The sequence below is a fragment of the Callionymus lyra genome, chromosome 19, assembly GCF_982586985.1.
Source record: "Callionymus lyra chromosome 19, fCalLyr1.hap1.1, whole genome shotgun sequence".
In the NCBI taxonomy this organism is placed as follows: domain Eukaryota; kingdom Metazoa; phylum Chordata; class Actinopteri; order Syngnathiformes; family Callionymidae; genus Callionymus; species Callionymus lyra.
Genome location: NC_141836.1, coordinates 19501297 through 19524964, shown reverse-complemented (window position 1 = coordinate 19524964; position 23668 = coordinate 19501297). Strand labels below are relative to the sequence as shown.

At 40.9% G+C, this 23668-nt stretch overlaps 1 protein-coding gene and 1 pseudogene across 1 annotated transcript; both read left to right on the top strand.

The window, feature by feature from the left end:
* The first annotated feature begins 3614 nt into the window (after positions 1–3614).
* LOC148059858 (acidic mammalian chitinase-like) lies at positions 3615–7588 on the top strand. The gene is made up of 11 exons (XM_087781586.1): positions 3615–3644; positions 3709–3735; positions 3801–4005; positions 4357–4413; positions 4478–4643; positions 4733–4857; positions 4913–5036; positions 6626–6808; positions 6874–6990; positions 7051–7183; positions 7254–7588. The coding sequence occupies exons 1-11, from the start codon at positions 3620–3622 to the stop codon at positions 7586–7588; spliced, it is 1497 nt and encodes a 498-aa protein (XP_087637712.1). The 5' UTR covers positions 3615–3619.
* Positions 7589–16341: 8753 nt separating this feature from the next.
* Positions 16342–22135, top strand: LOC148059857 (acidic mammalian chitinase-like; annotated as a pseudogene).
* Positions 22136–23668: the final 1533 nt, after the last annotated feature.

Below are 23668 nucleotides of genomic sequence, written 5' to 3'. Positions count from 1 at the left end.
ACACCCAAAAGAGGGGGGCTGGAAGACAAAGGAACTTGCGGAAACGGACTCCGGTTTTATCCGTTTTAGTTCTAAAACGATTAAAACTAGTCCGTTTCTGTCACTCCAACACGACGTCACGTCCGGGTCTTAATACTTTGCTTTATGGAGAGAAAAGGTCAAAATGCAGAGTGTACGGGTCGTTTATTCGCTGCTACAAGTCAAACAAAGATACAACTTTACGATCGAAAGGACTCGATCTTTGCCGGCAGCTCTACAGGTCAATAGCTCCGGGAAAGACGGTCTCGGGTTATGGGGCTTCTTTCTATTTAAGGGAAAGTTTCCTGTCCAGGGGGACGCCTATTCCGGGGCAGTGGTTCTTTTATGTTAGCTCCTGTCTCGGGTCACCTGGAGAGTAACTTCCTTCCTTGCCTGTTGTGTGGGCAAGTTCCTTTGTCTTCCAGCCCCCCTTTTTTGGGTGTGTTCCGTTTTGCCCTTTTGTTTCACGCCCACAGGTGTGAACTGAGCAGACAGACAGATGCTTCATTAAGTCGCTGATTAATCTCTAGTCTGTTTTCAAGCTAGCCTTGAGACAGTGCATATCATTATGAAGTGAAATGTTGATTGTGAATGTGTATTCAAACGTTTAAGCTCTTAGATGAGGCTAGTAATTTCTACTCTATATTTTTATTACCTTTTTAGCATTAATTTAACAGGACGTGGGTCAGCTATTTGAGAAGGTTTATAGCCACCCGCCCGTTTCGTATGTTGACGGAAAAACGATTGCTGACAGGTGTTAGTCCAGGAGATTGGATGACATCTATCAACCTGACTGACGCGTACTTACAGGTTCTGATAGTCGAGAAACATCAGAAGTACTTGCATCTCACCCTCGAGTATCGAGTGTGTCAAAACACTCGACTCCCGTTTGGCTACTCTCTGGCACCCAGGACCTTCACCAAGTGTGTGGAGGCAGCACTGGAACCAATGTGAGCAAATGGTGTGAGGATCTGACCTATTTGGCGACTTGTTGATCCTTGCCAGGTCAGAGGCAGAAAGTCACGCTCACACACAGAATATGTTGAGCCATATTGCCAACCTGGGGTTCATGGTGAACCTCAGCAAGAGTGCTCTGACTCCAGTCCAGCAGTTAGTTTACCTGTGGGTACTGCTGAACAGGGAGGACGGATATGCGTGCCTCCCGGACACGAGTATCAGGCCATTCTTCGACTGACAACCCAGTTGCTGGAAGCTCGCCGTCATGTAAAAAGAAGAAAGGACGGCAGCAAGCGCTGTTATGTCCCTCCTGGGGCTCGTGGCAGCAGCTCACATGGCAATGAGGCTGGGCTTGCTGCATATGAGGGATCTCCAGAGATGGTTTGGTCGTCTCAAGCTAGACCCAACTCTCACACTGCGGGCCATTCAACCGCCGCCCCACTTGGACCCGGGTCAAAATCGTCTTCACTTGTTGTCCTGTGCGGGTTTTGTTTTTGCGGCGCCTGGCTTCATTCGGCCGCTCTGATGCCTTATTCTTTTGCCACGGTAGATGTTGGCCGGGTGAGCCGGTCTTCCCTCAGAGATCTCTCATTGGGTGAGATCGGCCATTATCCAGGCCTACTAGGCAGCGGTTAGATCTGCTCCTAGCGAATTAAGGGCACATCACCCGTGGTGTTTCAGTGGCTCTTTCGCGGGGTGTTGTCTTGGGAGCCTCTTGGGCGACCACCTCAGCCTTCGTTAGAGCCTATCTCCTCGACATGGCGACAGGATAAGTAGCTCATACTGTTTTTGAGCGATTCAATTCTCCTGAGGCCCGCGGCCCGCGGCCTGTCGGGCTTCGCCTTGGGTTTAAACCAATATGAAGTAGAACCCCTGAGTTACCATCATAATCTCAGGTTTTACGAATTGGTGCGAAGCCCTCTAACCTCGTCGCCCAACAGCCGCCTTTCTCGAGTTTTCAGTTGGAGGAAGTGCGGCAGGTGTTTCCAGCCTTTATAGGAAGTGGACTGCACCCAGCTGGGTGGCGAGTTCATTAAGCTTTCTCAAAGACGAGGCAGGGCCTCGAGGATATACCAATAGCGAAGCGGTTAGAGTGCTTCGCACCAATTCGTAGAGCCTGAGATTATGATGATAACTCAGGGGTTCTGTGGGCAGGGAAAACTTCCCACTCATCTAAAGTTACTTCTGGGATAAGGTAAACATGAGAGCGCCTCAGATGATTGGTCATTGAAGACGGTTTACAGTTATGTCATTTTTTCAGCTCGTCCTCTTTACCTTCACACCTTTTCGAGGCTGTGTGACCGACCCAGCAACCCGAAATAACAACATAGAGCTTCTTAACTCTAACCTATAATCACATGACAATTGGCTGGTCTTGGGTAATGTGTTCTGGTCTGACGACCTATTGTTCTTCCTGAAGAAAATGTTCTCTTGGGTGTGGCACAAACATATATCATACAAGACCTTAAAAGACAGCATACAATTACATAGACAAAGAGGAATTTGAAAGTACAGACACACACGACACAAACACACACAGGTCAATAACAAAACATTCCTGAGCAGTTCAAAATGAAAGCTGATTGTTTCACTCACTGTCACGAAGGTTCTGAAAGATAAGGAAACGTACAATTTTGAGGGAAAAAAGTCACTACTATGTCTTAACTGGACAATCTGGAATCCTGTTGGGGCTTTAACATCATTTAGATATAACGATCGCGTATAAATAAATGAATATATGAAGAATCATACAACTAAGCGCCTTTTCCAAGGAGACGTTTTGGCATAAAAAAATATTTAAATGCTGCCCAACATATGAAAACACAAAAAGATTAATATAATCTCACAGCAATGAAGAAAAATATTTTATGAGTCTTCTCTGAAATAATTCTGTTTATCTTATGTGGTTCAGAAAGTATTGCACGATAACTTCAGAGGGATTCACCAGTGAAAAGTAGAACTAAGTATAGTAGGGCCTCGGGTCCACATCTGGCCCTTTGAGTTCAATAATGTGGCCCTTGGTATCATAAAAACTGAAAATATGTTTCAGTCACCTTATTTGACGTGTCATGTTGCATTATTCATTACTTATTCAATTCTATACCACACCCTGAAAATTATCTTACTTAAATGGCAGCACAACATTTTTTACTTCAGCTGCTCAAGTATACATCACTTTGTAAGTATTTGGCTTTCATTTGCTCTTTTCCTCCTCAAAATCAGAAAATATTTAAAATGGCAAAAAGCTAATAAACTGTTAGATGCGAAATAAGCTCTCGTTATGATCATTTTATCAGAGAAATATATTTGAATGATTTTTCTCCTGACTAGAAGAAACACTTATTTTTCATTTGTATGTAAGAAGATTAACTCCGCATGTGCCATACTTCTTGCAACAATGTCCATTGTATCATGCTTTCTTACTTCCTCACTAATTATGCACTAATTATGCTAATCTATTGACAATTAAAAACATAAAATAGAGTTTGACAAAAAGAAAGGGAGAAAATTTTGATTTAATCTATTCCTGGATTATCAGTGTTTTGCTGTTACAATCAGATCTCGGTTAATGACCCCCAGGCTCCCTAAAAAAAAGCAGAAAGCCGGTGGTTCAGTTGGTGTGATCTTATCAACAGCAGGAATCATGAGCAGGATAGTCCTCATCGCAGGTAGGATTTGGTTCTAATTACATTAACAGTCATCAGTTCATTAATTATTTCTGATTATTTCAAGGTCTTTGTCTCTTCGTGAGCAACATCGGTGAGTTCAAATAAAACATTTTCCATTAATATAATTGTTTTTTAAATATTTGATTTTATCTTCAGTGTCTTCCACCAGACTGGTGTGCTACTTCACCAACTGGTCCCAGTATCGACCTGGTGATGGGAAGTTTATGCCGCTGGATATCGACCCAAACCTGTGCACTCACCTGATCTATGCATTTTCCTACATCAACGAAGTAAATAAAATAGTGACTGTAGGGTGGAACGACGAGGAGCTCTTTAAAGACTTCAACGGACTGAAACAGAGGTAGTTTTATATCTATTTGTAGTTTAGTTTATTAGTTTAGCCGTGATACGCAGACTGAAGAGTTGAAGTCACAGCCATATGTAAAATAACATCACCTGTTAAAAAACGTATGTAAATGTTTTTAAAATAAGATACATGTTTTTTTTTACTTTACATTATCATGTGTCAAATGTACTTGAAGAATAATCAGTTGTAAAAATGATTTGAAAACAGTTAATTGTTAAATCATTATAACTAGTATAAAATGTGGGTGGTTGGATACAGAATAGAACACATGGCAGAATTCTTCTGAAACACCTGACATTGGTGGGCATTGATTCAATGTATCTGTGACACACGTTTTTTGCACAGAAATCCAAATCTAAAAACTCTGTTGGCAGTCGGAGGTTGGGAGTTTGGATCTCAGAAGTGAGTCGTTTGCCCAGAGATATCTTTCTTAAAAAAAACTGAATGGATGTGATCCTCTCCTCAGATTTTCCACGATGGTGTCCACGCAAGCCAACAGGCAAACATTCGTTCAATCTACCATTAAGTTTCTGAGAAGTAAAAGATTTGATGGCCTGGATCTGGACTGGGAGTACCCTGCTGCTAGAGGAAGTCATGCGGTGGACAAACAAAGATTCACTCTTTTATGCAAGGTTAGCACTGTTGCATACAACTCCATCGGTACGATAAATTGACAGGAAGTAGCGCTAGATCTGAACCAGTCTCTTTTGTGATGCTGCAGGAGCTTTTGGAGGCGTACGAGGCTGAAGGGAAAGAAACTGGAAAAACACGACTTCTGCTGTCTGCGGCTGTTGCTTCTGGGAAAGGAACAATCGATCCTGGTTATGAAGTCGCTGAGTTGGCAAAGTAGGTTCTAAAGTTTCACCTTAGAAAATATCTAATTCAACAAGTGTTTTGTCAGGTATCTGGATTTTATCAACGTGATGACGTATGACTTTCACGGCACATGGGAGAGTGTGACGGGTCACAACAGCCCTCTGTACAAAGGAAGCAGCGACGTCGGCAACAACGTGTACCTGAATACTGTGAGTGTGGGATGTTTACACCTCCAATACATTGTTAACCCCCGTTTTCCCCTTACACTGCTAAAAAAGAAAAGTCCCAAAGATTTGGGATATCAACATTTAAAAAATGTTTATTCATGATGTTTCTTTTACTTATTTCTTTACTTAAATGTTAATAGTGAATATGGGAACACAAGGACAAGATATTTGGTTGAAAAATAATTATTTAATGTAATCTACTAAATTTGCAGCCAAGCCCACATTTGAAAAGTAAAACATTTCTAAGGATGACCCTCCTTGGCACATGTACACACTCTCTGTGCTTCGATATCAAGGGTTGGCAACCCAGCCCTCTGATGCGGCTCTGAGTTTTTTGAAAAAAAAGTATAAATGCGGGAATTTTATTTAAATGTTTCATAGCGTTTTTCCAATGATGCATGAAAAACAAGCAAACATCTTCTTCCGTTTACTTTTTATTTATTAAAAACTGTTACAGTGAGACGTATCTTCGCTGATATAAGAACAACATTAGTTTTTCACGATAATCAGCTCAGAACTTTGACTCCTCGCTCCCCCCTCTGTCGCCTGTTTCACTCTTAAAGGAACAGTGACACGCAAAACAAATGTATTTTCGTTATCTTATTTTCCTTTGGTTTGTTCAAAGATTTAATTTGAAATTTGTGCAGACCTGAAAAAACTTTGTGAACTTTAATGTATTTCTGCCTACATAGAAAATATTTAATAATTTTCAGCAAGTCAGTTACAAACGTGTACATTGTAATAAATAAGGTTAAGTTTGATATCAAATAGTTTCGTCTTGAATGTCCTAGTCACATATTGCTCTACATAAGAAAAGACAACAAAAACCAAGACTAAGTTAAACTGCAGTAAATATACAGTACAAAACATTGTTATGATAATTATCAATGCTTAAAAAGTCAGGGTTGGGATTATTTTCAGAGACATCTGTTCTTTTTAAGAGTTATCGACAAAAATGATTGTTTTTAATTTTATGTAGCGACTGGAGCTCAGCCGTCTTCGTCTTCGTCCAAAAAGACACTTAACAACATCCAAATACCTTCAAATTGCTCGACTGTCTGACATAAGAGATTTAGGCTGACAACCTAGTATCATCCACTCAAAACAAGCCTAAAATATAGACTTGTTTAAATATTTTTCTGAAGAATTCCTTATGTGGAGGCTTCAATACAATATGGACAGGCCAGCACCATGGAGGTATTTAGATGTTCTTAAGTGTATTTTTGGATGAAAATGAAGACGAAGCTTGCCACATTAAAATAAAAAAAAATGTTTGCCTTTGAGATCACTAACTAATGTTTTGTGTAAAGTTTATTTATATATAGCATAAAGGCAAGAAGAGAAAGTGAAAATTATATGGAATTATATAAAAACAAAAGGGTTTTGCAGCTCCCAGGGTTTTTCTCCCGTCGGAAACTGTTACAAATGGCTCTTTTAGTGATAAAGGTTGCCGAGCCTGTGTTATATAGCATTTCATTTAAAACACTAAATTGCTATTTCAGCTTTGAACTGATTTTTCTATCTCTTAAATTATTATTTTTTATAAACGATGTTTATTAAACATTTTCAAGGACTTTGCGATGGGTTATTGGAGAGACCAGGGGATGCCTGTGGAGAAGCTCAACATGGGATTTGCTACATATGGAAGAACATTTACACTCTCTACTCAGTCTAGCTATGTCGGGGCCCCGGCGTCTGGTCCTGCTCCTGCTGGTGTTTACACCAGAGAGGCAGGATTCAGGTCCTATTACGAGGTGAATAAATCAACCTTATTATGGGTCTACATGATGTTTGTTGCTTGAGATCTTTTACCTTTCAGGTTTGTACCTTCCTCCAAGGAGCCACGGTCACAATGACAAATGACCAGAAGGTTCCGTACGCTACCAAAGAAACTCAATGGGTTGGCTACGATAACAAGGACAGCTTTGAGATCAAGGTCGCTAAAACTCTTCACATAAACTTCTTTATGATTTTAACCTGCTTATTTTTCCTTTAGGCTCGTTACATGAAGGAGAAGGGATTCGGAGGTGCCTTCATCTGGGCTTTGGACCTGGACGATTCTAAAGGGAAGTTCTGTGGGCAGGGAAACTTCCCACTCATTAATTGTCTAAAATCACTTCTGGGATCAGGTAAACATGAGAGCACCTAAGATGACTGGATATTGAAAAAGGCAGGTTAACAGTGATGTTTCTTTTGCAGCTCTGCCTCCTTTACCTTCACATCTTCCTACATTGGCACGTGTTACTCCTCCTAAACCCCTGCCAACAAATACTCCACTCCCTTTACCTTCACATCTTCCTACATTGGCACGTGTTACTCCTCCTAAACCCCTGCCAACAAATGCTCCGCTCCCTCCTCTGGCCCCAAGTGAAAACTTTTGTGCAAACAAAGTTGGGGGGATTTATGCCAATCCCGATGCTTCAGGTTCTTATTACAGTTGCGCCAACGGAATCACGTGGGTCCAACACTGCGTGACGGGTTTGGTTTTTGATGATAGTTGCAAGTGTTGTAACTGGCCCAGCAGCACCAAATAACAAGAGGTTCTTAACTCTACCTAGAATCAAATTACATACACATAAACCCTTTATTTTCTCTGCTTCGGGAAATGGACCACGCAAAGTACATGAGCACCGGCCACTGCTTATATATATCTGCCAGCCAGGGAGGTCGTTCATCCTGACCCAGAATAAACCTACATAACTATTTTAAATGATGTACGTTTTAATTTAACTAACAAAGTAAACTTTGTAACATACCATGATGTTACAGGATACATATATCTGTTTTGGCAAATATGAGCATGTTTTGTTTAATGTTTGATGCTCTGTACATGATGTCATTGTATATTCTGTTTGTGTATGTTGTTTTAAATCGGGGGGAAGTTTTTTTAATGGGTTGATGGGAGACGGGGAGTGTGGGGTGAGGGGAGACACTTATCCGAGGACATTCAAGCGGGGATTGTTCTTTCTTTCTAAAGGACATTCACTCATCACGCCAGACCTCACATAAGTAGTTTGTTTGTTTATTCATCTGCACCTCACCCAGTGGGGTTTACTTTTGGATTTATTTAAGCTGATCGCAGCCTTTTTCGGACCTTAAGTTGGACTAGAACATTGGACTTTGATCGCGGGGTTTTTGACTGTGGGGTTGTTGCTGGTGTTTAAGTTGTTTTGTTTCTTGACAAACTGTTCATTTAATCCCTCCATTATGGTGAACCTTTGGTAAATTTCCAAGATTAAGTTGATAAATAAAGATATTTTGATTTCCTTCGATATCAGCTTCATGTGTGGTCAGTCTTAAAACGGTTAAAACTTAGTTTGTTTCCGTCGCTCCAACACGACGTCACCTCCGGGTCTTAATAGTTTGCTTTATGGAGAAAAGAGGTCAATGCAGAGTGTAACGGGTCGTTTATTCGCCGCTTCAAGTCAAACAAAGATACAAACTTTTACGATCGATCAGACATGCTCTTTGCCGGCAGCTCTACATGTCAATAGCTCAGGGTAAGACGGTCCCGGACAATAATAACATCACTATATTTAAGGCAAATTTGTGGGCCGAGAGGTCCTCCCCTTATCCCCCTATTGGTTCCTTCAAACTCCCTGTGTCACGATCTCCTGTGGAGAATTCTTCCTACTTTGTTTATCATTCAAATCTTCTTTGGTGGAAGTTCCTGTCTCCTACCCCCCCCTCACAGATGTGTCCCTGCCTCGTTCTTTGTTTCACGACCCAGGTGTGAAACGGGCAGACGGACAGATGTTAAAGTAATGTCAATGATAATGTCTGTCATGACTCTAATCCTGTTCCAAGCTTTTTTGAAACAGTGTATCAGTCTGGAGTGAAATGTTGATAGTAAATCTGTATTCAAACGTTTAAGCTTTTAGATGAAGCGAGTAATTTATACTTTATATTTTCATTATCTTTTAGCATTAATTTAAATATACGTATACGTAAAGTGTATAATAATTTTTAATCTAACAACTCCCTCTGTTGACGTGGCCTTTATAGGTCACGTCATAAACAAAAAAAAAGTCCAATTTTCTAAATCAATGGTTGTTCTGCAGCAATATTTTATCGTTTTCTATCTAATATTATCATTTTCCAACAACATATTATCATCATGTACCTGCACACGCTATATGTATAACCGAAAGTATAATCATCCGTCCGCAATATTAATGTTTTTTTTTAAACGGTGACACAAGGTTTGGCCTTATTCAGTAGTGGTCTTTCATCCTTCTTTCATGTTTCTCAGTAGTCCAGTCCATCCGCATTATCGTTATCATCATCATCATCTGCATTTGGTCCGATTGTTCCTCTTCCATAGTTGGTATGATTGTTCCTTTTCGTCATCTAGTCGTCTTCGTCCATGTCCCGATTCCAGGCGTGCAGAGGAAAAACGGATCCCAGAAATCCGTCTTCTTCGATCTTCTCGGAGTCCATCTTCTTCAACCTACACACAAACAACCTTCATTCAGGAGTAGCTCTGACCAAAAAAAACGTTTTTTATTAATGTAATAGAATTGGGTAATTTCCCCATATACTTATCCACTTGTTTCTTCTGATAGGGGGATTTGGTTGATGCTTTTGAGTGTGTCTACTCATCCAGGTCTCCACTGATTTTGACCCTTGTTGGAGAGAGTAATATACACGTCCGCTGCCCTCTGCCTGTTATCTGGCAGTACGAGCCGACCATAATACATCTTCTTTTACCCCATTTGTTTTGTTGTTCGTGTTTATAATGTATTTTTATTATTTCCATATTGGTTCTATTAACATTTTTTATATATTTTTTTTTATTTCTACTTTTAATATATATTTTATTTCTTCTTTAGTTTATTTTAAATCTGGTTCAGTTTTAGTTTTAATCTAAATTAGCTAATTTTTATTGTTAGTGTAGTTTAAGGTTCATTCTTAGTTTTTGTTTGCTTATTTTTTCATTTTTCTTTTCTTTTTAACTTTGATTTACCCGGGGCGTCCCCCATTAGGACATAAAACCAGGAATCCCCAAATTAGGAACATCACTTTCATTAATACTGTTTACTGTTCATTCATTGCTCATTCCATTTATTCCGTTCATACATCAATTTCCCCTAGAGGACACGTAACATCTTTTTATGTTACCTGTCCTTTGGGCTACTGTAGTCTGATCATCTCAAAGATCACCTTGATCCAACTCCCCCTGTTTAACTACGCCGTCTCTGCTGTAGTCCCTCTTGTGGAACCTGTGAGAGTCTTAAGATGTTATTTTACCAGGTTTTCTTTTTATGGTGGTATGACTGTTCTGCACTGGTGTTGGTGCCACCCCCTGCTGTGTCACATTCCAGCATTGAGGACCGGGTCCAATACGTATGTTACTCAAAATTAACTGTTCTGGTGGTAAAAATTGCAAGTTTATTGGCAACATTTCTCAACCCTTGTGTAATAAACAATCCTTGTTCCCCAATCCTTTGTCCCAAGCAGAACTCGTTCGCAGCTGTGGTGGTGGCGTGGCGGGAACACCCTTCGTGCCTTCCTCCCAAAGACATGGATTGGCTCCTGTTCGTATGTAATTGGTTTAAGACACTCAAGTGTAATTGTTGTAGATGACTCTCCCCCCAATAACACTCAAATGGAAGGCACCAAAGCTCCCGTCGCACCTGCCACCTCAGCTCGACGAAGGAAGTGGTCTACCAACCATCTTGATATCCTTTTGACTGACATACCTCAATTTTCCATTTGTTAAATCACAAACTTCCTTTTGCTCGAAAACGTGACTGAAATCATCACCACACATATAGCTAGACAATGACATGCTGCATCATTAATGACTCTCCAGAACCGTATCGCTCTAGACATGATGCTCGCTGAAAAAAGCTGGTGTATGCCCTTTTATTGATGGTTAATGTTGTACTTTTGTTCCTATGCACACTGCTAAGAATGGCACTCTCTCGTTGGCACTGAAAGAACTGAAACAGTTCAGAAAGAACCACCACAAAAATTCTGGTATCTCAGTTAACCCAGTAACCGCTTGGTTTACACAGATATTTGGTGATTGGAAAGATGTTGTTATGTCTGCAATGGCCGCCGTCCTTGGTATCCTGCTCCTGCTTATGTTTGTCGTGTTGTGTTGCATTCCTTTTTTTCAAACTTCTAGCTAATCGTCTGCTGATTAACCTGTCCCCAAGAGTGACAGCTCACGTTCAAGCCTACGTGACCCAAGTAATGTACCAGGCCGTAACCGGGGATGGTGACTCTGACACCAAAGTGTGACCCCCGGGTATCTTGCCACACTCACAAGACAATACGTCCCACCTTCTTGTTTGCAGTAACGAATGTAAGGCGACGAGACAGTGCGGTTGGCATGGTAGTGAGTGAACTCTGCTGGTAGGGTCTCGGCCGGCTGCGTGAAAATGTAACGCCACTCACCCAAACCTACAGTCCTGGTTTTCTCCAATAAATCCTTCTCTATAGCCCTTTTCTGGTAAAAAGGCAATTTTAGAGTGATTAAATATTTGTATGTTTAAACTCTTGCTCTGTCCCATTCTGTTCAAGATAATTCTGTTTCTATTGTGGCTTGTTTTATCCTTTCAAACTTTTTATACTTTCATACTTTTATACTTTTTGTACCTTTTCATCACCATATATCATTTTTTACTGTTTACAGCTGCCCCCTAAGTGAGGTACAATTTGATCAACAGGAGGGAAATGTTATAAGAATTTAAGTGATCAGAATGTTTGTCCCTCACAAGTCGGTGCCTCGTGACTGATAAAACTTGTGCATCATTACTGATAAAACTTGTGCATCATGGCTGATGAAACCACTTACCATGAAGTTTAACCCACAAACTGTAGATGGTTCTTGTCTTGCTCCTGCCAACCGAAGGTCAACCCCCGCCAGCGCGTGTGCCCTCTCTAATCAACGTTCATCGTATCTGTAAACCTGTTCCAGCCTGGTTGTGGCTGACGTAGCTGTGAAACTAAAAAAAAAGCATGAGGGAGACACAGATCGTTGGGATTCACTGAGATTGTTTGAGCGTGGTCTCTACGGTCTGAGTGTCTCCCCTCGCGAGTAACAAGTTTTGACTCTGGTTGTTCTTCACTCTGTCCAGGCATCGAGAACTTCACTCATTCTCCCAACAGTTTCCACCTTCTAGGTAAGCTGGTGGTGAATCAGTTTTTTCAGTTACATTATTTTCATCAACAACTTCCTTTTTAACAGCTTTCACTGGTGCCTACACTTCAGTATTCAACTTTATCATTTTTACCATTTTCATAATCACAAAAAATCAGTTTTTTATCAGTTTTAGTTATTTCTAACAAAGCCAGTATGTCTTTTTTACTAAACTATATGCTTGTTTTTCTCCTCCTAATGACTTCAAGTTCTAGATTAATATTTTTCACATTTTCTCTAAGAATATCTTCTTCAGGCATAGGCATGCCCCAATCAGGCAGATTTCCAAACTTTCTCTGCTTTTTAGCCCATTTATACCAGTTTTTTACAACATTTTTCCAATCCAACGGAGCAACCTTTTCCACATATGAACTTACAGAGCGAAACAATACAGCACCACATGATCCTATACCACGAGACTGCCATTTTACCCGCAGTTCAGATAAATCCATTTCTTATTTTTATTTATTTTATTTTTTCCTTGTTTATTTTCATATTTATTTTTACACCAATTGTTCGTCTCCCTCTCTATAAGAGAACTGTCACGCTTGAATACCTATATTATAATCCCAAACTTTATTATGATATGACAATCAAAGAAAGTTATTTTTACGGCATTTTTACGGCATCAACCGATTTAGAAAGAAATGCTTTTTTCACAAAACACGCTTGAATACTTATATTATAATGACCAAAAATCTTTATAAAAAAACTTGTAATATGAAATTCACAAGCAAAAAACGCCTTTTTCAGGTAGTCCACGGTAGTTGATTGTAAAACTACTTTTACATATACATGTAAAGACCAAGAGGCCATTTTTACCCTCTTTTTAAAATAAACTCGCAGCATAAAACTTACAAGTAAAAAAACTATTTTTCAGCCAATAGAAATTCAAGAAAGCTTGAAAGCTATCTATAAATTTCTTACCACAAAACTTAAAAAACACACATTAGCGTTAACGTTGCATTTAATCAAGAAAGTTTGTTTTTATTTTTTATCATAATATAAGTACTCACTAGACAGCGTAACCTTACCCAGAAACTCGATTATTTAACCAAGAAAAGCCTTTTTTTTTTTAAAGAAAACATTCTGTTCGTACTCTCTGGGGTTAAGCCTCTCTGAAAAGGGTGAATTAAATGCCTTTAAAACGAGCTAATAGAGATATATTTACCACTCGACAGAATCCCAAGCCACTTTATGTTTACTTTATGTGCCGAGAATCGTAACGGAAAACCATACCATACCACAACAACAAGCTATATGTTCATTTGACTTACAAGCGGAACCAATCCTCAACCCATCCACTCACACGGCTTCAGACATTGATTACCTAAGCCAGACGAAACTAAATGCAGAAATTAAATAAAAGATTTTCTGCTTACCATATTTTGGGCCCGTTCGTCTGACTGGCATCATTCGCCGTCTTTTCGTCCAAGAATCTCCACAACAAATCCAGGGGTCACTCGCACCAATTAAAACGATTAAAACTGGAGTCCGTTTCCGTCGCTCCAATACGACGTCACCTCCGGGTCTGAATATTCCTGCTTCCCTACCCTGTTTCCTTACCTTGTCCCGACAAAGACTCCATTCCTGCCTGTTGTGTTTTCAATCTGTTTCTGCCCCTTGACGCCGAGTTTGCTAGCCCCTGCTTTTGCCTTTTGATGCCAATTCCTGGACTGTCTGACTAAGCCTCTGCCTTCCCCACTATATTAAACCAAGTTTCTGCAAATTACCTCTGCGCCTGGGTTTCTCCGTTCCCCGTCGTGACAGAACAACAAGACCACGATGAACCCTGCAGAGAGACCTCTTCCTGACATTCCACATACACCAGGAGAAGACAGTGGGAAACACTTCCACCCTAGCAACGCTGCTTTTCCGTCTCCGCCAAGGGTCTCAACACGTGAATAACTACGCTATCCTGTTCCGCATGCTGGCCGCAGAGTGTCGCTGCCTTACTCACCTGAGTCTTCCTCGAGGGTCTCTCCCAGCGCCTGCGGACCGTGCTCATTCCCCTCGAGCTCCAGGAGGGGCTAGACGCGGTCATCGACCTTGGTCACCAGGATCGAGACGAAGCTGCGCAATGAGGAGGCACGCAGCCGATCGTCTACCCCTCCTCTCCAGAGGTTGCAGCGGTTTCCCTTCCATCCCTCACTTTCCCGCCAGGAATCACGGCCAGCGGAGGAGGAGCTAATGCAGCTCAGACGCGCGCGTCTCACAGACCAGGAGAAGAGTCGCCGGATGGATGAGGGGCTCTGCCTCTACTGTGGCGGGGGTGGACACCGTGCAGCGGCGCGTCCGCTAAAAGACAAGGCTCGCCACTGAAGAGGGTCGGGGTGAGCCAAACCAGAGAACCGTTACATCACGGAATCTCTGGCCGCAGGGATAATTCGCCACTCCTCATCCTCGGCTGGGGCTGGCTTATTTTTTGTCGGTAAGAAGGACGGCTCCCTGCACCCATGCATTGATTATCGCTCACTAAATGACATTACGGTTAAGAATCGTTACCCCTTACCACTAAAGGTTTCAGCGTCTGAGATGCTCAAAGGAGCCACCATTTTTACCAAGTTGGACCTATGTAATGCATACCACTTGGTTAGAATCTCCCAAGGGGATGAATGGAAGACCGCATTTAACACACACTCTGGCCACTACGAGTATTTGGTAATGCCTTTCGGTCTCATGAACGCCCCCACCTTGTTTCAAAGCCTTGTTAATGATGTCCTGAGATAATTTCTTAATCGGTTTGTTTTTGTTTATCTAGATGACATTCTCATATTTTCGCCAGACAAACAGTCACACCACCATCAAGTACATCTAGTTTTAGAAAAGCTAACCAACCGTTCGTCAAAGCTGAGAAGTGTGAGTTTCATGCGGCGACCGTCTCCTTCCTAGGTTACGTTATTAGTCCCGGTAGGATAGCCATGGACCCGGCTAAGGTTCAGGCAGTCGCTGACTGGCCCTGACCGCTGACGGGCAGCCTTTCCACTGGAGCCCAGACGCCGAGGGAGCCTTCCGGGAACTGAAGGAACGGTTCACCTCTGCCCCGATTCTCCGCCAGCCTGATCCCCACCAGCAGTTCCTGGTCAAGGTGGACGCTTCTAGCACGGGGGTGAACTGAACCAGGCGGAGAGGAACTATGATGTGGGAGATAGGGAGCTGCTTCACTAACCGCCTGTCTGTCTCGGACCAGGGGCCTCAGTTTTCTTCCAGGTTCTGGGCCGAGTTCTGTCGCCTCATTATATCGTTATATATTGTATTTCTACAACAAGTCGCCGACCAATCCGGAGAAGAAGATATCATCGAAACATCGAGCTGTGAGAAAAATTCACGGTAGGTTTTTGCTTGAAAATAAGTTTTGTACGCAGCGATGTATGTGTTTCTTTTTTTGTTTTTTAAAGTATGCTTTGGATGACCCTGTGTTTGTTTCATGTATAGTGAAATCCTTCATGTTGTTTTTGTTGTTAACTGAAAGACCAAAGTTCTGGTTTACAAAATCTTTGGAATGCCGACCTCCCCCCCCCCCCATCTCTCTCTGGCATCCAAAGGCCGGACATTTTACACATTAAAAGATGAATCCCTTACTCATTGCCCCCTCCCTTTCTGCAACAAGGTGCGGCATGTCTCCCCAGCCGCAGTACTTTCTCAAGACGCAAGCAAGCTACACGCACAACCTCCTCATCATCATCACCCCTTCCTCTCTCCTCTCTCAGTTTAATGAGGTTGATTAAAACTAGTGTTTCATAGTTAATTAATAAGGCCAATTAATTTATTATTATCCACGTAAATTTAATAGTTTCCCTTGTACTATAAAACAAAGGGTGGTGCTCCAACTTCATTCATTTGACCTAGAGGCAGATTTAAAGTTAAATCGACCAGAACTTAGATGCTCTGAAAATTGACCTTTTTATAAGGCATATATAATTACTACACAAATGTTTTCACTGCTGGAACTAATGTTTATTATTTCCTTTGTAAAACTGTTCATTTATTGAAAAACAAAAACATAAAACCGATTTTGTCAAAAAGAAAGCTTGAGTGACACAATCCGATCTCTGTTAATGATCTCTCTGTGTATTTCCTAAAAATAAACAGAAAGCCAGTGTCTCAGTTACTGTGATCTGATCGTCAGCAGGAATCATGAGCAGGATAGTCCTCATCGCAGGTAGGATTTGGTTCTATTTACATTTACAGTTATCAGTTCAATGATTATTTCTAATTATTTCAAGGTCTTTGTCTTTTCGTGAGCAACATCGGTGAGTTTAAATCAAACATTTCCCTTTAATACAATTGTTAAATAAAATAAAATTGTTAATATAGTTGTTTAAATATTTTATTCTATCTTCAGCGTCATCCACCAGACTGGTGTGCTACTTCACCAACTGGTCCCAGTATCGACCTGGTGATGGGAAGTTTATGCCGCTGGATATCGACCCAAACCTGTGCACTCACCTGATCTATGCATTTTCCTACATCAACGAATTAAATTAAATAGTGACTGTAGAGCGGAACGACAAGAAGCTCTATAAAGCCTTCAACGGACTGAGACAGAGGTAGTTATATATCTGTTTGTAGTGTAGACATTAGTTTAGCCGTGATACGCGGACTGAAGAGTTGAAGTCACAGCCATGCTAGTGATTAACCGCACTATGTAAAATAACATCACTTGTTAAACGTATGTAAATGTTTTTAAAATAAGATCCATGTTTTTTTTACTTTACATTATCATTTGTCAAATGTACTTGAAGAATAATCAGTTGTAAAAATGATTTAAAAACAGTTAATTGATAAATCATTATAACTAGTATAAAATGTGGGTGGTGGGATACAGAATAGAGCACATGGCAGAATGTTTCTGAAACAGCTGACATTGGTGGGCATTGATTCAATGTATCTGTGACACACGTTTTTCGCACAGAAGTCCAAATCTAAAAAGTCGGAGGTTGGAAGTTTGGATCTCAGAAGTGAGTCGTTTGCCAAGAGATATCTTTCTTAAAATGGATGGAACCTGAATGGATGTGATCCTCTCCTCAGATTTTCCACGATGGTGTCCACGTCAGCAACCAGGCAAACATTAATTCAATCTACCATTACGTTTCTGAGAAGTAAAGGATTTGATGGCCTGGATCTGGACTGTGAGTACCCTGCTGCTAGAGGAAGTCCTGCGGTGGACAAACAAAGGTTCACTCTTTTATGCAAGGTTAGCACTGTTGCATACAACTCCATCAGTAGGATAAATTGACAGAAAGTAGCGCTAGATCTGAACCAGTCTCTTTTGTGATGCTGCAGGAGCTTTTGGAGGCGTACAAGGCTGAAGGAAAAGCAACTGGGAAAACACGACTTCTGCTGTCTGCGGCTGTTGCTGCTGGGAAAGGAACAATCGATCCTGGTTATGAAGTCGCTGAGTTGGCAAAGTAGGTTCTAAAGTTTCACCTTAGAAAATATCTAATTCAACAAGTGTTTTGTCAGGTATCTTGATTTTATCAACGTGATGATGTATGACTTTCACGGCACATGGGAGAGTGTGACGGGTCACAACAGCCATCTGTACAAAGGAAGCAGCGACGGCGGCAACAACGTGTACCTGAATACTGTGAGTGTTGGATGTTTACACCTCCAATACATTGTTTACCCCCGTTTTCCCCTTACACTGCTAAAAAAGAAAAGTCCCAAAGATTTGGGATATCAACATTTTAAACATGTTTATTCATGATGTTTGTTTACTTATTTCTTTACTTAAATGTTAATGGTGACTATAGGAACACACGGAAAAGATATTTGGTTGAAGAAAAATTATTGAATGTAATCTACCAAATTTGCAGCCAAGCCCACATTTGATAAGTAAAACATTTCTAAGGATGACCCTCCTTGGCACATGTACACACTCTCTGTGCTTCGATATCAAGGGTTGGCAACCCAGCCCTCTGATGCGGCAATGAGTTTTTTGAAAAAAAAGTATAAATGTGGGAATTTTATTTAAATGTTTCATAGCGTTTTTCCAATGATGCATGAAAAACAAGCAAACCCCTTCTTCCGTTTACTTTTTATTTATTAAAAACTGTTACACTAAGACGTATCTTCGCTGATATAAGAACAACATTAGTTCTTCACGATAATCAGCTCAGAATTTTGACTCCTCGCTCCCCCCTCCGTCACCTGTTTCACTCTTAAAGGAACAGTGACACGCAAAACAATCGTATTATCGTTATCGTATTTTCTTTTGGTTTGTTCAAAAATGTAATTTCAAATTTGTGCAGACCTGAAATAACTTTGTGAACTTTAATTTATTTCTGCCTACATGGAAAATATTTAATATGTTTCAGCAAGTCAGTTACAAACGTGTACATTGTAATAAATTAGGTTAAGTTTGATATCAAATAGTTTCGTTTTGAATGTCCTAGTCACATATTGCTCTACATAAGAAAAGACAACAAAAAACATGACTAAGTTAAACAACTGCAGTAAATATACAGTACAAAACATTGTTATGATAATTATCAATGCTTAAAAAATCAGGGTTGGGATTATTTTCAGAGTCATCTGTTATTTTTAAGAGTTATTGACAAATATGTTTATTTTCATGTAGTGACTGGAGCTCAGCCGTCTTCGTCCAAAAAGACACTTTTCATCCAGACATCCAGATACCTTCAAACTGCTCGACTGTCTGATATAAGAGATTTAGGCTGACAACCTAGTATCATCCACTCAGAACAAGCCTAAAATATAGACTTGTTTAAGTATTTTCTGAAGAATTCCTTATGTGGAGGCTTCAATACAATATGGACAGGCCAGCACCATGGAGGTATTTAGATTTTCTTAAGTGTATTTTTGGATGAAAATGAAGATGAAGCTTCAGTTGCCACATTAAAATTAACAAAAATGTTTGCCTTTGAGATCACTAACTAATGTTTTGTATAAAGTTTTTTTATATATAGCATAAAAGCAAGAAGAGAAAGTGAAAATGATATGGAATTATATAAAAACAAAAGGGTTTTGCAGCTCCCAGGGTTTTTCTCCCGTCGGAAACGGTTACAAACAGCTCTTTTAGTGGTAAAGGTTGCCGAGCCCCTGTTCTATAGCATTACATTTAAAACGCTAAATTGCTATTTCAAATTTGAACTGATTTTTCTATCTCTTAAATTATTACTTTTTATAAATGATGTTAATTAAACATTTTCAAGGACTTTGCGATGGGTTATTGGAGAGACCAGGGGATGCCTGTGGAGAAGCTCAACATGGGATTTGCTACATATGGAAGAACGTTTACACTTTCTACTCAGTCCAGCTATGTCGGGGCCCCGGCGTCTGGTCCTGCTCCTGCTGGTGTTTTCACCGGAGAGGCAGGAATCTGGTCCTATTACGAGGTGAATAAATCAACCTTATTGTGGGTCTACATGATGGTTGTTGCTTGAGATCTTTTACCTTTCAGGTTTGTACCTTCCTCCAAGGAGCAACGGTCACAATGACAGATGACTAGAAGGTTTGTTACGCTACCAAAGAAACTCATTGGGTTGGCTACGATAACAAGGACAGCTTTGAGATCAAGGTCGCTAAAACTCTTCACATGAACTTCTTTATGATTTTAACCTGCTTATTTTTTCTTTAGGCTCGCTACATGAAGGGAAGTTCTGTGGGCAGGGAAACTTCCCACTCATTAATTATCTAAAATCACTTCTGGGATCATGAGAGCACCTAAGATGACTGGATATTGAAAAAGGCAGGTTAACATTGATGTTTCTTTTGCAGCTCTGCCTCCTTTCCTTGTCACTTGTGAAGCTGACAGCAATGCATTGTTGAGATTTTTCATTGACAAAATTAAATTGATCAAAGAGAAAATCTCTCCCCCTTTGTTGGGAACCCCTACTGTCTCTGAGCCCATCTCCTCCTCTTGGTCATCCTTCACTGCTGTATCTTTGGGTGATATTTCAGCACTAGTGAACAAGATGAAACCCTCCTCTTGCTCAGATGACGTCCTTCCTTGTAGGCTTTTTATCAAAGTATTTGATGTAATTGGCCCCTGGGTTACCAATATGGTGAACCTCTCCCTTTCCACAGGGGTTTTTCCCAATGCATTTAAACATGCCATTGTGGAGCCTCTGCTCAAAAAACCAGGCTTAGACCCAACTGACCTCAGTAATTTCAGGCCTATTTCTAAGCTCCCTTTCTTGTCCAAGATCTTGGAGAAGGTGGTGTCCGAGCAGCTGTCTTTGTTCTTGGATCAGAGCGACATCCATGAGAAGTTTCAGTCTGGCTTCCGTAAACATCACTCTACGGAGACAGCTTTACTGAAAGTGTCCAGTGACATCATGATGTCGGCTGACTCTGGTAAATTCACTGTTCTGGTTCTCTTGGATCTGTCGTCAGCCTTTGACACAGTTGATCACCAGATCCTGCTGAGAAGACTAAGGGATGAAGTGGGACTGTCTGGGTCTGTGTTAGAATGGTTCTCATCTTACCTTTCTGGGCGCAGTTTTAGTGTATCTGCCAATCAAATGAGGTCTGAATCGGCAGATCTGTTGTGTGGAGTCCCTCAAGGTTCTGTTCTGGGTCCTTTATTGTTTTTGCTGTACTTGATTCCCCTTGGTAAAATCATTCAGAGATTTCCAGATGTTTCTTATCACATTTTTGCTGATGACATCCAGCTCTACTGCTCTTTTGACCCAACTGAGCCCCAAAGGCTGAACAGCTTAGTCAATTGTTTGCTAGAAATCAAACAATGGCTGAGTGAAAACACTTTACAGCTTAATGTGGACAAAACTGAAACTCTGGTGATTGCTCCTGATGATACGATTCCAGGGTTGAGTCAGTACTTGGGTGACTTAGGTCAGTCTGTCAAACTGAGCCTGAGAAACCTGGGTGTTGTATTTGATAAAGACATGTCTCTTGTTCAACACTGTAGAAAACTGACCAGAAACTGTTTCCTTCAACTGAGAAAAATCTCTAAACTTAGGAAAATGCTGTCACAACATGATCTGGAGCTTGTAATCCATGCGTTTGTTTCTTCTCGTCTGGACTATTGTAACAGTTTGTTTTCATGTCTTAACAAGAAGGAGCTGTCTCGCCTGCAGTTGATTCAGAACTCTGCAGCGAGAATTCTGACCCGCTCTAGTAGAAGAACTCACATTTCTCCGGTCCTTAAAACTCTTCACTGGCTTCCAGTTTCTTTCAGGATCAACTTTAAAATTCTGGTTCTTACTTTCAGAGCTATTCATGGTCAGGCTCCTCCTTACATCACTGATCTGATCCAGCCTTACACCCCAGCTCGGTCTCTGAGGTCTGTGGATCAGAATCTACTTATGGTTCCACGCACACGGCTCAGGACCAGAGGAGAGAAATCTTTTCAGGCTGTTGCTCCTAAGCTTTGGAACAATCTTCCTCTCTCTTTGCGCTTGATGGAGTCTACTGACTCCTTTAAGAAACATCTTAAGAAGTTTCTATTTGTTCAGGCTTTTCCTTGAATTTCTCGAACTCCTGTGTTGTTCTCAGTATTATCTTGATCTTTGAAGTATGTACTGTTTTGAGTATTGTTTTGATTGTTAAAGCGCTTTGTGACCCTGGTCTCGAAAAGCGCTATATAAATATATATTACTTACTTACTTACTTACTTACTTTACCTTCACATCTTCCTACATTGGCACGTGTGACTCCTCCTAAACCCCTGCCAAAAAATACTCCACTCCCTTTACCTTCACATCTTCCTACATTGGCACGTTTGATTCCTCCTAAACCCCTGACAACAAATGTTCCGCTCCCTCCTCTGGCCCCAAGTGACAACTTTTGTGCAAACAAAGTTGGGGGGATTTATGCCAAGTCCGATGCTTCAGGTTCTTATTACAGTTGCGCCAACGGCATCACATGGGTCCAACACTGCGTGACGGGTTTGGTTTTTGATGATAGTTGCAAGTGTTGTAACTGGCCTAGCAGCACCAAATAACAAGAGGTTCTTAACTCTACCTAGAATCAAATTACTTACACATAAACCCTTTATTTTCTCTGCTTTGGGAAATGGACCACGCAAAGTACATGAGAACCGGCCACTGCTTATATATATCTGCCAGCCAGGGAGGTCGTTCATCCTGACCCAGAATAAACCTACATAATGTAGTGATTTATAGGCCTAATAAAAAGGTTTATTTTCAGAACATCTAAGTTCTGGTAGATTTAACTTTAAAATTGCCTCTACGTAAGATTTACCTGAAGAATGGGGGCACCACCCTTGGTTATAGTTTAAGGGAAACTATTAAATTTAAGTGGATAATAATTAATTAATTGGCCTAATTAATTAACTATGAAACACTAGTTTTAATCAATCTCATTTAACTGAAGTTTACTACTTTTGTCGTGATTATCTGTTCTTTACTGAGTAAGAGGCTCTTAAATTGACTGTTATTATACCAGAATAGAGACGCGTACAACGACGTGACGTTTTGTAGATTTATTTAAAAAGGGATGAATAATGAATGACAAAAAAGAGTATGTTATGGTAAGTTTCGGAACCGAGAATAAAACGGAAACGGGAAAAGAATCGTGGACGAAATATTAATAGACTACCCGCATATTAAACAACCCAGACACAAATCAATTTGTTCAAGATGAAGTGATCAGCTTCTTACTTGACGGTAGATGGTGAATGGAGGTTTAGGCAGCAGCTGGAGACCAGATGAAGGTGGCAAGCGAGTGGATGACGGAGTTGGAGGATGAGGATGAAGGAGAGGATGATGAGGAAGACAGTCAGGAACGAGGGAATCAAAGTTCTTTCGATGAGGGGGCCAAGCGGTCCGATGGATCACAGTGTCGGCTTCCTGGTTGTAGACACCTCACGTGAACGCGCTGAACGCCTGGAATGTTCACTTCGCTGAGGGAAAGTCTTTAGGTCAGGAACACTTTCTTCTTACGGGAGGTAAGGATGATTCATGGGCTGTTGCTTCTTGATGGAGATTCGCAGTCTGGGAGACGTGCTGCGAATTTTGGAATAATCGGACCGGTCTGGTCAAGATTATTAAGAAACTCACGGAACTTTGCGGAGTCTGGAAGGATGCTGGAAGCGGGTCCTTCAGTGCGGTCCTCAGTTTGGACTTGCAGGAGTTCGTCAGGAGGCCGTAGATCGTCTTGAAGGCAGTTGGTGATGAACCAGTTTATAAACTCTGATGTTAAGAGGCACGCTCTGTTTTTCGGAACAACACAAATTCTCTAAGTTGAACACAGTTCTTATGTTGAAACTTAGTGATCGTAAAAAGGGGCAAACCCCTATGATTGGTTGACGTTTCTTCGACGGGAAAAGGATCTTCCAGACTGACATCCCCTCCTCCTCCTTCTTACCTCTCCAATTGTCTTTTCTTCTCATCACACAAGAAAAATCATATGTACATTAAAAATGCTTTAAAACGATTTGTTCTTTCTAGATTCTTTTCCCACGGAGCGTGGACATTAAAATAACACCAAACATGACCAATGTAGAACACGTATT